Source organism: Xenopus laevis, chromosome 6S, assembly GCF_017654675.1.
Source record: "Xenopus laevis strain J_2021 chromosome 6S, Xenopus_laevis_v10.1, whole genome shotgun sequence".
In the NCBI taxonomy this organism is placed as follows: Eukaryota; Metazoa; Chordata; class Amphibia; order Anura; family Pipidae; genus Xenopus; species Xenopus laevis.
Genome location: NC_054382.1, coordinates 40,088,194 through 40,103,988, shown reverse-complemented (window position 1 = coordinate 40,103,988; position 15,795 = coordinate 40,088,194). Strand labels below are relative to the sequence as shown.

At 35.8% G+C, this 15,795-nt stretch overlaps 1 protein-coding gene across 3 annotated transcripts in view; it reads right to left on the bottom strand.

Annotated features, from left to right (window-relative positions):
- Positions 1 to 15,795, bottom strand: part of rarb.S (retinoic acid receptor beta S homeolog) — a 245,930-nt gene that overhangs the window by 105,857 nt on the left and 124,278 nt on the right. The window contains exon 1 of one of the 3 annotated variants that reach the window (XM_018269282.2): positions 15,051 to 15,779. The exons of the other annotated variants lie outside the window; for them this stretch is intronic. Coding sequence (XP_018124771.1) covers positions 15,051 to 15,207 — 157 coding nt within the window. The 5' untranslated portion in view covers positions 15,208 to 15,779. Of the gene's footprint in view, positions 1 to 15,050; positions 15,780 to 15,795 lie in introns of those variants that run through there. 3 annotated transcript variants of the gene reach the window in all.

Below are 15,795 nucleotides of genomic sequence, written 5' to 3'. Positions count from 1 at the left end.
TAACTGTCATGAAAACAAATCCCTTTGTTCCACAAATATAATCTTTTACACTGATGTCATGTATTTTGGAGATGCCAAGAGGTAATTTGCAAGTGTGGGCCTGTTTTCGAAAAAAAAAGTAGCAAACTAAGGTAATTATGTTCATAAGAAAAAAGGCACCACATGGAAAATAAATTACAAAGGACATAATGATCAACATAATGGTATATGATTTGGATGAAAGATGGGTTAACATGCTAATCTTTTTGACACTGGACTGTTTGCTAAAGGAATTTATATATTTCATTGCCATCCTACTGACCTCAACCAAGCTGTTCATATTTACACCGTGAACTTACCAACTGTATGCTACCCACATAAAGGACTATTAAAAACAGCTTTGTCTTGCTTAATTTAAATATAAATTAACTATTTATCTTGAATACGTTAACTCTTATGTTTTTTACCCAAACGTATGGGCAATTATTTTTTAGCCCTTCTTGCCCCAATCAATATGGTTCTTTTGCAGCCAAGATGTGGTGAACTCAGTGGTCTTTGTAGGCTGTTGGCTCCCAACATAGTAACAACCTTTCATAAATGAATCATTTAGATTCATTTACATATGACCAATAACACTGAGTCTTTGTTCTCCCTGAATATCTATAATTAGCCCTGTGGAGCTAAAAAAAGATGTGGGCTTACTCCTTGTTGCAAGATACATCTGAGTAACAGTGAGTTACAACATTTGCCTATGTGACCCTAGATTAAATAGTATTTACACTAGCAAAATGGTCACTCTAATCTAAAATAGTGGCAAACAGCAGAATAATATAAAAATGACAGCATAAACAGCAGTTAACATCCTGCTTTAGGTCAATTACACAAATACTGGTCAGGAAGGGCTGTCCAATAATTCGATTACCATGGCTAGAGGAAACGACCTCTTTGACTTCATCTGCCACATCTGTTAGGAGCTATAGTAATTCCTTGATTCTGAGGCTAATGGAATGTTGGCATGAAGGTTTGAGGGTTTGAAGGTGACCAACACAAGGCAGCAATACTCCTAGACCAGAATGGCCGTGCCCATAGGCAAAGTAGGCAGAGTCCTCAAATATAGTTAAATCATTTACATAAATAAAATGATTCGGTTGCAGTGTACTAAATATCAGTGTTTTTAATTGTTTAAAGAAGAATGAATGTGTGCCTGATATAAGAACCTAAATGGTGGGCCAAATAAGTCCTATATGATTTTATGAATCGCAGGCCAATGGTTAGAACCTGTGCACACATACTGTATCCGACAAGGACCACTTCCATGAACTAAAGAGTCTTTGCCCAGTGGAATTTTCCAAATTTCCCTATCAATATCCAAACAAGGCCCAATCAGGAGATCATGATTTTGACCCTATACATCTGACCTGTGTTGTAACTACAGAGGAAGCAGACCCCGTGGCCATGACCCACTTTTTTCTTGCTCCATGGAATGCTATCACAATGTTTACTCAGAAACTGTTGTAGCACTGCTGCATAAATTAATGTCAATAAATACAAAATCCCAGTGTAAAAATAATTTATTGGTTAAAGGATTTTTAAGTGTTGGATATGTGAGGACCCAGGCACTGATGGCATTCTAATCCGAGAAGAAATCATGTCAAACCCACACAATACAGCTCTATTATTCCCCACAGCAGAAGGATACTGGAATTTGCAGTTGAACAACAGCTGAAGTGTATGTCTTTTTATAAATATCTTTTCCTCCAAGGGGTCGCAGTAATGCTGGCGCCCCATTGCAAACGCCCACTGTATCCTACCATGGTTGCTGTAGCTATTTTTCTGTGGTTTATGACATCTGAATAGTTACAGTGCTGTACAAGTATTCAGTGTACTTTTATACTGTTGTCCTGAGTTGAAAGAAAAAAAATACAAACGTTAAGTGTAATTTATTATATTTATAAGTAGGTAATCAAGCCCCTACTGCTAAAAATATACAATTTATGTGTCAGAACCCTGTTCTAATATGTCCAACATTTCTCACAAACAGATTTTTTTGCCTAATTATATATCAGTATTTGATATGCTGTATAAAAATACAGTATGTTTATAATCGAGACTGCAAAAGTTTTATTTAAGTTGAGGTGCACACTGGTGGCTAATATGATCCTCCTATCTTGCACCCCACAGTTTAGCCAATTGATTTGTGCTTATCAATGGAGAAATTCTAACAATTTTCTATTCCAATGGCAGCAAGTCAGTGATCGTAATGTAAACAATGAAATGCCCCTTCTCTCTAGAATCTACTTTCCTCCTAATGCCACTTAGTATCTTCAGCATGTATGCCACCACAACCCCAACCCGACATATGACACTCTAACACATAGACACAATCAAGAACAGATGGAGCAGTAGAGGGGGGAGGGGAGATGGAAAACTTAACTTTGAATTCTTGTAGCACTATTATTATTAATTATTATTAACATGTATCAGTAATATCATCATGCATTTACTTCTTACTACTTATATTACCAACAATTTTAAAACAAATTCACTGTATATTTATTCTCTGTACTTTTTCCAATGAATCTGCATGAAATTCTCAACACTCAACCTCTCTCAAGATTTCAAATGACACATCTCTTGATTGACATCAATTGGATGCTAGGCAATGAATTTCTCATTGGTTAGTTGTATTATTTGATTATATTCTAAACAATTTAAAGACTTTTCAATCATCCTCTGTAATATCCCATCCTAGTCTATGAGCTACAGAAATGTCTTTTAAATAGTAAAGTCAGGCCTTTCAAAACTAACTAAAATCATGTTTAACTATGGTATTATTTTATTGACATCAAGCAGCAAGAACAAGCCAAACCCCAAACAGAACTGTGCTTAAAGCTGCAGGACAGGCCTGTCTATTGTTTGCAAAGATAAGCAGGGCTCCAGCGAACAATTAAAGCTTTCAATAAATAATCTGTAAGAACATTCCTTTGATTTACTGTTATTTGATACAGCAGTTAGTTTCAATGGGGCACTTAATATTGATCATGTAAAGCACTGCAGACAAACATGAAACACTACTGGAACTCAATGGATTATTGCTTTTTATTCCACTCATCTTTGAGGCTACTTGCATTGCCTGGGAAATTTGAAGTGAATAACAGCAATTAGTGTTTTATTCCCTTTAAACATTTTAGTTGAAACACCTATGCACCATCACAAAGTTTTAGAGACAAAAGGTCTATGAAGAATGATTCCCTTATGGTCATTTTATATATGGTACAGTTATGGGACCTTTTATCCTGAATGGCCTGGGGTTTTCCTGGATAATGGATCCTTCCGTAATTTAGACCTTCCTACCATATAAGTCTAATGGAAAATCATGCAAACATTAAATAAACCCAATAAACTGGTTTTGCTTCCAATTAGGATTAATTATATCTTAGTTGGGATCAAGTACAAGCTACTGTTTTACTATTACAGAAAAAAGGAAATCATTTTTATAAATGTGGATTATTTGGATTAAATAAAGTCTATAAGAGACATTCTGTAATTCGCAGCTTTCTAGATAACAGGTTTCCAGATAATGGATCCCATACCTGTAATAACCACAAACAATATAATTGTTGATAAATTTAGAGGTGTATGGTAACACAAATCACTTTGGTTATTCTAAGGGCTAGTTGCTAGTAATAAATATTACTAGCATGATTACATTTTCTGAATGTCAAAATCCTCAACAAATAATAAGGAATAGAGCAAAAAGTATGGATTATTAAAGTAAAAATACAGTTACTGTAAATGATATTTTAAATTTGTTTAAAATGTTTCTTTTTTTAATAAAATATCTAATAAAACGTATTTACATTAAGTTCCGAAACTGTAGTAGTTCTTCATTTGCAGAGTGTCAGTATCTCACACAAAGTGCTGGTGTATTTAGGCCGAGCTTTGCACGAATTATAATTTTCCTGATTCCAGCCCCTTTAACTAATTGCATTGAGAATGCATGCAGAAATATAAATTAAAATCACATGCATAAGCTGTGGTTTATGTTTTGAAAAGCACTTTAAAGGACCACTAACACAATGTCCTAGGGATTCTTCATATATTTTTTGTAAATGATGAATAACGAATAGATTTACAAATCCTTTTCCATGCTACTACTGATTCCTAGTAACTCCAACTCTATGAGGCAGTTCAATACCATACTTTCTAACAATTCAGTCCCCTTATCACCATTATATCAAACACAGTCTTAAATTTATGGGCATGGGCCCACTCAGGGGAGCAGAAGCGGAGGTCGGCCCGAAGATGCGAAAGGAACATCTTCGGGTCGATCTCCTCTGCATGTGTGCGCATGCAGGCAGATCTAATTCAAATTAATGGGGCCGAAGCACAGAGCAGATCTACTTCTCTCAGTCTGCAAAAATATGCAGGCTGAGAGCAGCTGAGCCTACAATGCCATGTGCCTATGCCCTGCATTCTTCAAACTGTAATCAATAAACCAATAATATCATCATGTATTACCTTAGTTTGTAACCCCATTGTAAAGTTGGTAAAACAGGACAACCTCTGTGTGGTGTTTATACAAATGGCCTGTAGATGTCACTGTGCCCAGACTTATACTGTGCATACTTCTTGACAGCTTAAAAGTGAAAGTCACTGTTGTGTAATGCCTACATGAGTCTCTGCTAATAAAGCACTGTTACACTCTACTCATCCTCGGCTACCAAAAACATAACAAATTGGCGACGAGATGGCTCTTCTACCTCTGCAGCTTTTCTTCTAAACCCTGGTGAGCCTACCATACCTTTTACTGCTTGGATCCATATGTTTAAAAATTATTTTATTGCTGCTGACCAAGGGGAGATTTCTGCTGCTAGAAAGTGTGCTTTACTTATTCACTGCCTGGGAGCAGAGGGACAGAGTATACTCTATACATTACCATTAGCTGATGAGACTTAAGAGTAAATGTGGTTACTGAAAGATATAAATTCCGCCAACTTGGATAGCGTAATGGTGAATCCATAAACAATTTGTAGCAGCTTTGAGAGAGCTGGTTGTTACCTATGACTTTGGGAATCTAACAGATGAAATGCTGAGACCAAATAGTGGAAAAAACAAACTCACCTCGCATTAGAGAGAGACTGCTCCTAGAGCAGGATTTAACCCTTGCAAAGGCTATTACAGTTGCTAGCCAAATTGAAACAGCAGTGGCAGAGGCTACAACTCTCAGTCAGGGAACTGCTGGGAATGTACAGATTGTGAATTCAACACTGTGGCCTAATAATGCACAGTCACAGGCAAAATACAGTGCTAAGGAAAGGGATTCACCTACACTGCAAAACTGTGCAGCAAATACAAATAGAAAATACTGCTTTCGCTGTGGTTCAACACAACTCACTGCAAATTATGTTACATGTCCTGGAAAAGCTAAACTGTGCCGCAAATGCACAAAGGTAGGACATTTTGCTAAGATCTGCCGTAGTTCTGCTTAAGATGTTCATGAAGTCACTACTACAAATGTCACAGTATTAAAGGTGGATAAAGCTGGTACATTTATTCCAGACAAGTTTATATGCAATGTCAGTATCAGTACTGTTTCTGCTGACAAGGGACACTCCATTAACCTGATTCTTGATACAGGTTCAGCTGTTTCTATAATACCAAAGGTTGTTTTCTTGAAATACTTTGCAAAAGATCTGCTTGTTGCACATGCCCTGAAACTGGTCAGTTACTTAAAGGATCCAAACCCTATGCTTAGTTACTTGCCAGTGACTGTACAAATCAAATACTGCAAAATATGACTTTTACGTTGTGAATAAGGGTACTGCTATACTTGGAAGGGATCTCTTTGCTGCATTATACCTACAATTAGTTGATGGTCTCATTACTACAGCACCAGTGCCACACAGCCAGTGTCTAACATTTCACCACAAAGCAACACTTCACTAGGCTGTGCAAAGAACTTTGTACACAAAGTTAAGTTGAGACCAGATGTAAAACCAGTACCATTCCCTGATTCAGCATGGGAAAAACTTGCTATTGATATTGTCGGTCCTTTTACAGATGCTCCTATAGATTGTAGATTTGCTATAACCTTGATAAACTATTACAGTAAATGGCCTGAAATTGCATTTGTTTCTCATATAACATCAGCTACAGTAATAACATTTCTGTCTACAGTCTTCAGCAGAGAAGGTAATCCAAAGGAGTTAATATCAGACAACGGACCACAGTTTGTCTCATATGAGTTTGAATCCTTACTGAGAGAGAAATATTCTACATAGGAAATCTTCTGTGTATTACCCACAAGCAAATGGAGAAATCGAGGGATTCAACAGAAGTCTAAAAGAAGCACTACAGACAGCAAATCTTACAATTTGTAGCGGCTTTGAGAGAGCTTTTTGTTACCTGTGACTTTGGGAATCTAACAGATGAAATGCTGAGACCAAATAGTGGATTTATTATATTATTACATGGCAGACAGATGCGCACTGTTACATGTTGCAGATATCAAACTTCCACAAAATACTGTGCCTACAAAATCATTTACTGCTTACACTGTGAAACATCAACAAGCCAAATGCAAGGCTTATACTAACAGAAAACTTGGTGCAAGAGAAGTGCACTTTCAGCCTGGATCTTTAGTCAGAATTAAGAAACCAGGAATACTGAAACAAGGACAATCTAAATTTAATTCACCACTTGAAGTGAGATGCCAGCGAGGACCATACACATATGAACTGTCTGATGGATGCATATGGAATGCAAGTAGCCTTGCTCCTGTTAGATATGACTTTGGAGAAGCTCCATTTGATGAAGGACATTTTCCTACTCCTGATGTCAACTGAAATAGGCCTGAAGAAAGTGAACCTATAAGGCGTACTGTGAGAATCAGAAAACTACCTGCATGGACCCAGGACTATGTGATGTGAATAATGTATATTATTGCTTTAAGATGCATTGTTGTTTATTACATTTGCCCAAATGCTTTCCTACTATACAGCTTAAAAGTGAAAGTTACTGTTGTATAATGGCTGCATGAGTCTCTGCTAATAAAGCACTGTTATACTCTACTCATCCTCGGTACCCAAAACATAACACTCTGGAAATGTTGGAGGTCTTAAAATTAATTTGCTGTAGGGCCCCGTAACATCTAGTTATGCCACTGTTCTTTGTATTTGTTTTCTATATCAAGTACCTTTAAAATTAAAACATACCAGAGCTTTAATTTCCTATTGTGGTTATCTTAATTAATATTTGCCAATAAAGTCCAACCCATCTAATTGCATCATGCCCATCAATCAAAGCAGCAAATGAGATGTTTAAAAAGGGAGTTTGGGAGTCTGCCACAACAATTTACTGGAACTGAATTGCATTGTTTATTTTAATGCTTTCTACTCTGGTTTAAAACTATGCAATATTAAAAAAATGTGTTATATTAAATTAATGAAATATATAGGTTGAACTCTAAGGGGCAGATTTATTAATGGTCGAAGTGAAAATTCAAATTATTTTTTTGGTCAAAACTCTCAAATTCTATTTGTGCATTATCCAAACTCGATTCTAATTTTGAGATTTATCAAACCTATACCCTGGGAATAATTCGAATTTGACTATTCACCACCTTAAACCTGGCGAGTTCATGTATAAAGCTGGCCATACATGAAGAGATCCGCTTGTCTGGCGATATTGCCAAACGGGCGGATCTTTCACTGATATGCCCACCAACGGCGGGCTATATTGAGGTAATCCAAACATTCGGCCCTAGGGCTGAACGATCGGATCAAAACGAGGAGCAATGGGTTCTGACGCCCAGATATCTATCGAGAATACCCATAGGAAGCCCCCATACATGGGCAGTCTAAAGGACCGATATCGGCAGCTTTATCTGCCCCTGTATGGCCACCTTAAGTCAATGGGAGAGGTCCAGTGACCAATTTGAAGATGTTATTATCCTTCCTGACATTCGAGTTTTTTTTAGAGAAAAAACTGGATTCGAGTTTAGTCGAATTTGATTCGAATTCTATCCAAGTTTTCAGGTGGGTAATATTCGTTCAAGTTTTAGATCTGCTCTACTGTGGGCAACTAATCTCCTGCAAATGCTTTCCTACCAGCAATAATGTCCAACACTCATTCTCTTGTTCAATACAACACATTATGTTCTTGGTATTCTTAGAATTTAGAGAAATCTCTCATGAACAAGCCAGTGTTCATGTATGTCATAAGGTTGTGGACTTAGGGTTAATTACTACTGCTCTGTACACAAGGTCAAGAGGCACTAATTAGTGACCCATAGTGCTCATTTACAGATGATTTTATGTCCAGTGTAATGGCTGCACTCTGCACCTCACACCTTTTAAAAATCGAATGCAAAGGTGCAACGCTGCTGGGCTCAAGGCTGCCCTGTACTAAAGTAAAAGGATGGAATGTACTGGTAAGAGTTTTTTTTAAATTAATCTTTGTAAGTGCTTACAAGATATCTACGACTGCAGCTACTCTTTGCTTGTCCTGGAGTTTCTTTGATTCCCCCCTGAGACAGGGGGGTGCCGACCCCCTGCTTGTGACAGCGGGGCCCTGCACACAATATGACAAAAAATTTAATTCAGTGATATTACTCTTCCCTCTTTAATTTGCCTGTTTGACCCAAACTGCAGAATAGTCAAAACCGATAGTAAATATATTTAATATACTTCAAGAGTGACATATAAATTTAGAGGGTTATTTTAAAAAAACACCATTTTTTTCTGGGGAAAAAACCCCAGAATTTTTGGAGATTTATTATACCCCGAGGCTGCTAAAAGTCAGAATCCAAAAAATACTCAATCTCAAACCTGCTGAGGTCATGTTGAAGTCAATGCTAGATGTCCCTTTTACAATTGTAAGATATCACGATCTGCACTGGTTTAGTGGTTTTCGGACTATAATACAATAAAAAACTTTGTGTTCGAACGTAAAATACGAAAAAAAAAGCATAGTACATAGTTACATAGGGTTGAAAAAAGACAAAGTCCATCAAGTTCAACCCCTCCAAATGAAAACCCAGCATCCATACACACACCCCTCCCTACTTTTAATTGAATTCTATATACCCATACCTATACTTACTATAGAGTTTAGTATCACAATAGCCTTTGATCTTATGTCTGTCCAAAAAATCATCCAAGCCATTCTTAAAGGCATGGTTAATGTTACAAATTATTTAACAATTTTATTGTGTCTTTTCCAACACCAAAATTTTTAAGTTATTTTATTGATAAATAAAGTAAAATTGTGGACGGGAGTTTGGTCGAATTTGCTTTAATAAAATAATGAGAACATTTTGAGTTTTAGTAAATAAACTCTGAATTTTTCGTGTTTTTTATTGCTGTTTTAGCCTATAGGGGACTTCCTGGGATCAATTTGGAGTTGTTTGCTGTCTTCCTGTAAATCGAGTTTTTTTCAGAGAATTCAATATAATTTCAAGTTTGCAGGTTGATCCTATCCACCAGAGTACAAAAAAAATTAGATTTTTTTTTTTCATGGTTTAATTTTTTTCATTATAGGCCTTGATGAATCTAGCTTCATTATTCACTGCATTCTTAACATATATATTTCACATACATATTTGAATTCATGTTTTCGTACAGTTTTTAATAATTTAAACAATGTTAATAGGGGAAATGCATTTTGTGAATATAGTGAAGAGCTGCGCATACTTTGCTGCACATATGTTTTTTGCGCAATTTTTTTTTCCAAATTTTTTTACATTTTTATTCCCCAGAGACAATATTAGTCATTCAATTTAAATGAAGAAAAATATTGTAGTGTGCAAATGACAAAACTCAGTTCCAAAACACAGCAGATATTGTACCCATAAATTCAAAATTCAAAATTTAATAATAAAATCAAATTTTCTCAGCTCGGATGAATTGAATCGACCCGAAAACTTGAATTAAAAAAACTCAAATCGAATTTAAAAATTTCTCTGAAATAAACTCAATTGTCAGGAAGGCTGCAAACATCACTAAATTGATCCCTGGACCTCTTCCATTGACTTATACAGCAATTTTGCAGGTTTAAGGTGAAAATAGTCGAATTTGGGTTCTTAAAAGGCCAGAGTATGATAAATCTCAAAATTTTAATTCAAATTAAAACTTGAATCGAGTTTGGATAATTCATAATTCAAATTTGAGAGTTTTGACCAAAAATCTTTTTGAAAATTTAAATTTTCACTTCGACCCTTAAAATCGGCCCCTTAATATTTGATGTAATTGTAAATATTTATTATTGTATGTACTGACACTGTTGTTCCTCTTGTATCTGCTAAGAACAAAAATCAAGTGTACAGCTGCACCAATTACCCCACAATTACTACCTGAATTTGTCCTAATACCTAATATAAGGTGGAGTAAAATGATGATCTTAACATCTGAAGTAAGTCAAAATACACATCTTAGTACATTTTTCCAGGCACCTATTGGTTTTAATAGGTTACATCAGCTCTGAAGTGGTGTCAAATGGTGTACAATTTGGAATAAAGCTTAATACACACATTCATAAATATCGCCACTTTAAACATTGTCATGGATTTTGCCTGCTAATTTGAGAAATGGTGAGAGACTGTGTTAAATCAAAAAATAAAATAAAAGCTTCAAAAATAAATTTTAGACATTAATATGGCCCATGTTGTTTTGTTACAAGTGTAGTGGTGTGTACACAAGCCGCGCAATAAAATAGAAAATTCTAATTGCAAAGATAAAGTTTAAAATCTGATTATTTTCATTTTTTTTAATGAAGGCAGTGAAGTAAAGAGACATTAGCAAAAGAATGCACCACGTAGAGAATATTTTACTTTAGTTGCCTTTATTGAAGCAATGGTTATTTATTTATGTATTTATTTAAATTTTACTTGAAGCCAATAAAAATGTATACCGTTAGAAATGATCCAGGCTGCCTTTGAGAGATTGAATTGCTTATAACCCTGAAAACAAATTTATAGGATAGAACTAACTTCAAAGTCCCTTTTATATGAGATTAGTTCTGCAATTGTATCTGACCAGTAATGTCGTCTTTGCAAAACTCCTGGAGTTACTGGTTTTATATTTGGTTTTTTAAAATTATATACGTAAATATATTTCTGCTAAAGAAAGATTTGTGGATTTGTTCCCACTTTGCCATCTTGGAATTATAGATGGCTATTAGCCAATGTTTTTTTTTCTTTTGCTCTGTGGCACACCCAGAAAATAATTGTGTAACAAAACGTAAACAAGACTATACAATCTTATGTTTCCTAAAGTACTTGTACTCCTGAAACTTCACTTTTCTGTCTATTGATGACCCAAAATTGCTCCAGTGAACTTACAGCCATCATTTAATCTAACAAGGTGTCACACACTGACAAGATAAATAGTATATAAATAGTATATCATATTCTTTTCATGAAGGTGGTTCTGACTGCCTAAACCCAATTAAAAATAAAATGTGGATTCGATTTTGCATCAGATAACAAACTCTCCTAAAATCAGCATATAAATTGCATATAACTGTGTAGCCTCCTTCAGAAATAAATGTCTGGAAGGCAGTAGAATAATAAATAGTACACTGTAAGAACTACAACATATTTATCTAGCTATTTATTTATATCTTTTTTTAGAAGTTGTCTATGAACTCCTCTACATGGTTATTTTATATAGGTTTAAAATAAAATATTTGTTCAAATATTCAGGTTTTAATTCCTCTAATAAGAGCATTTATTTCTAACTGCTTCACGTGAAAAGAAATATCCCGCTATTTTTTTTTGCTGGTACAAGTGTAAAAACCAGTGTAAATCTCTTCTTTTACAGCATAATAAAAGACAATAAAAGATCACATTGTAGAGGGTAAAAGGGCCTCTTAAAAGCCATTATCAGTACTAAAAGTTTATTTTACAAATCCAACCAAGCAGTGTTTCTTTTGAAGCTGTATATTTTGTTTTTCCAGTCATTTGCAAAGCCTTTGCTATAAAATAAATACTTCAGTTATTCATGTTGTAAAGCAAAAACATTTGTCTCTAATTCTACTTCTGCACAAGTCAGATACCAAAACATATTGCCCCTGTTAACAGTGAAATTACTAACCTTGTGTTAAATTACAAACATTTTTTCTGAGGAGTATCGTTTGGTACAGGGATTTATGTATAACTTTATCAGAAGCTAGAATATCAAAATATCTATCATCATTTTTGCCAAGTCGTCACTGTGTCAGTATCTGGTGGACTAGCTACAGCCAGTGGCAGTTATCAATGTAATTGCTCCTGTTTATTTAGTTCCCAGGGTATAATATCTTGTAAAATGTACACTATTACCATTTTTGAACCGTTTATACATATAGAAGGTCTGTTATATAAGGAGTTAGCAGGCTGTATTCTTAGTACGGGTATTTGTTCCGTTATCCGGAAACCTGTTATCCAGAAAGCTCCGAATTATGGAAAGGCCGTCTCCAGTAGACTCTATTTTATCCAAGTAATCCAAATGTTTAAAAATGATTTCCTTTTTCTCTGTAGCAATAAAACAGTAGCTTGTACTTGATCGTAATTAATCCTTATTGGAAACAAACCCAGCCTATTGGGTTTATTTATTGTTTAAATGATTTTCTAGTAAACTTAAGGTATGAAGATCCAATTTATAGAAATATATCCATTATCTGAAAAACTCCAGGTCCCCAGCATTGTGGATAAAAGGTCTCATACCTGTATACACTCTGTATATTATTATGCAATTTGTTGACATGTTATCACACATACAAAGCATTTACGATCACTAGAAAAATGTTTCTTTTTATGCCTTGAATTTTGCTACTTTTAGTTTGATCCAAGAAAACAAAAGATTTATAATTTGGCTCTGCTATTTAATTGGCCTGACTAATTACCAACAGACCAGGCCTTGTTCAGCAGTTCCAGGCATACTAAGAGGTATATAGCTGGAGAACTAGTCCAGAAAAGTACTTTTTATTTTAGATTTTCTTGCTTCTGTATGAATACACAGTGCACAAAGTACATGGACAATTGAGTGTAAAGTTAGATTTGAAATCTTAGTCTTTACAATTATAGGTACACTTTCCATCTTTTTTCTTTCTAAAAGTAGCAAATGGAAAAGCTAACACTGCTTATCCAGTGCAATGAAGTAAAAAAAGACTATGTATGGGGTCAATAAATGCCCATATGCCAGATCTGTCAAGCTTATGTTTATACCATATAAATGATTTAGTGATATCATTGTAAGTGTAATGATATCAAATACCAAGACTGGTTTATGTCTTAGATCAATTTTCCAAGTGACGCTGAAGGATAATAACAATTACAACAAAGAATGGCAGCGTAAAAAAAAAAAATGTTGGTGAGAAACATTAGTACAGCTGTAAAAGTATATAAAATACACAAACTGCCAAGCAGAAAAGTTTTCCATCTCTATGGCCCTCATTTTAACATACAAGTATAAACTGCCATTGGACTGTTAATGACATTTTATTTTATTCTCACAGGATAATATATTACTTACTAATTTAATGAATTGCTAATTATGTGTCTATAAAGTGGGGCAAAGGAAACAATGCCACAGAGGCAGTATCGTATCAAACCTAACTTTTTAGGAACAATATTTTCTGTTTGCTGTTCCAGTTACTTTTTTTTAATTTCTAAAGTGGAAACTGGAGGTTGCTTTGTTGTTATTACCGCCTTCCTTTTATCAGCCAAACTAATGAACCTCATTTAATGTTTACCACGATTAGAAACATTCAGATAATACCCCCCCCCCGCATTTGGATAAGGTTTATAGTATATGAATGTTCAAATCTGTGTAAAAGTAGAACTCTTTATCAGGCTAAGCTATTGACTGCCTTAAGGCGATATTAAAGAAAGTCTTATCCTGGGGTACTTTAAGAGCAGATTTGGCAAGCTCTAATGAGGCCATAGATTTCATGATACCATCATAGAATGCAGCTTAACACACCAATGCAAAAATGATTTCCACATCTCTCTGCATCTAAATATATATATATATATATTCTCCCACGTACACAAACAAGCATCAAAATAGCATGAAATATGACTGATTTCTAAGGATCCTGTTGACATGTTAATTGCTAGAATAAAACTGTCCCATGGTGGCTAAGGGATTCTTTATTGCACTGTTTAAAAATACATTTTGGTGCAAAAAAAGAGAGAAATTCTACATTTTCATTTAGTCTTACTGAGCGCGAAGTGCTCATAAAACAATAAAGTAACAACATAATTGGGAGGAACAGCCCACAGCTGAGGTGTCGAACACTGTGTTAAAATCATTGTGATAAATAGCCTGGCTATTTATCTAAATCAGTGTCAGAGCAAAGCAGCATCCTGCAGGCTCCTCTGGCCAGTCAATGGCTTAGTACATTCTGGTGCCTCTGGTCATTTCTCAAACTTGCACGCAGGGTGTGAAAGCACTTCTGCTGTTTACATTATATATGTTCTTCAGCACCGTGTCACCATCAGATAAGAGGATTTAGCAGACCACTAACACGACCTCTCCCCATTTACAAGATTCCTACTGTAAAGCCTCCAGCTCAGGGTTCAATTGATGGCCAGACATTTAAGTGACCATGAGTAATGGCCACTGCACAGACAAGAAACTTTTTCTTAGTGAAAGAATGGAAGCAGGGGTCTGGGCTAAAAGGGGCTTTGAAAAAAATCCAGGAAAATAACGGAGCAATAAAAAAACATATCAAAAGTAATTTATAAAAATTAATACAAAAAATCTTTGCCTATGTAAGCATAATTAATAACTTACACAAATCATCCCCCCAACACCCACACACATATATATATATATATAATTTGTTTGATCTAATTGCTATAGTTTTTAAGAGCACATGCAATGTCATGGCAATTTGCTGAATCAATAAAATTCTAGTAAATAGTTGTGCAGAGTACAAACACAGATGTCGATCCGTGGAGCTGAAAAGGAATTGATGTCAGTGTGAAGTTGCGGGCAGCAGGCAATGGGAAGTAGAAGAGAGAATACAAACAGATGGAGTGGTAGGTGTAGAATACAAACAGATGGAGGGGTAGATGCACCTACATTGAGCACTGTGCCGGTGTTGCCATTCTGTCTGTGCCAATCCACTGAAGCATGCTTTGAGAGCTTTCTCCTGGAGCATGCAGGAAGACGGGCTCGCAGTGTAGAAATCCAGCATTTGCCCAGGACTCACTGCCAGAACATCCATACAGTCAAACATGATTCCCCCCCCTATACACAATATTAGCTAAAGTGCTTATCCTTTAGGTGCACGGCAAATCGCTATCGAAAAAGTACACCCAACTCCATCAAACTCTGCCCCCTTTTTTTGGCACTTAGGCTGTTGGTCTTTTTCCCAGATCAGAATCATGAATTATGACAGACAACACAGCTAAAAGCCTGTAATTGATCCAAATGATCATTTACTATTTTCCAAGCTTCCCAACCATTCCAGCGGAGCGCAGGGGGGGGGAGGCAATGAAGAAATCCAAGCTGTCAGCTCCAGGCAAAATGCATCTAAATTCCTGGAGGTGCTTGTAGCCTTCTGTAGCAGCTATTCAGCTGCTGCTTGTATCAGTGAGCAACTGAGCCGAAAGTCGGAAAAAATAACTAAATTTATGTCAGCTAGCAGTACGGTCCCCCCTTCTGTAGCAAATAGATCCTTCTGCTTTTGAACAGCTCACTTCCTACTACTTGTGTCACACAAAATGAAAGATTGAATTGCCTAATATATGCGAGTGAACTTTCCATGAACCCTTCCCAGGCTGCTAACCTTCAAATGACCCACACCAGTCTGACATCACCAACT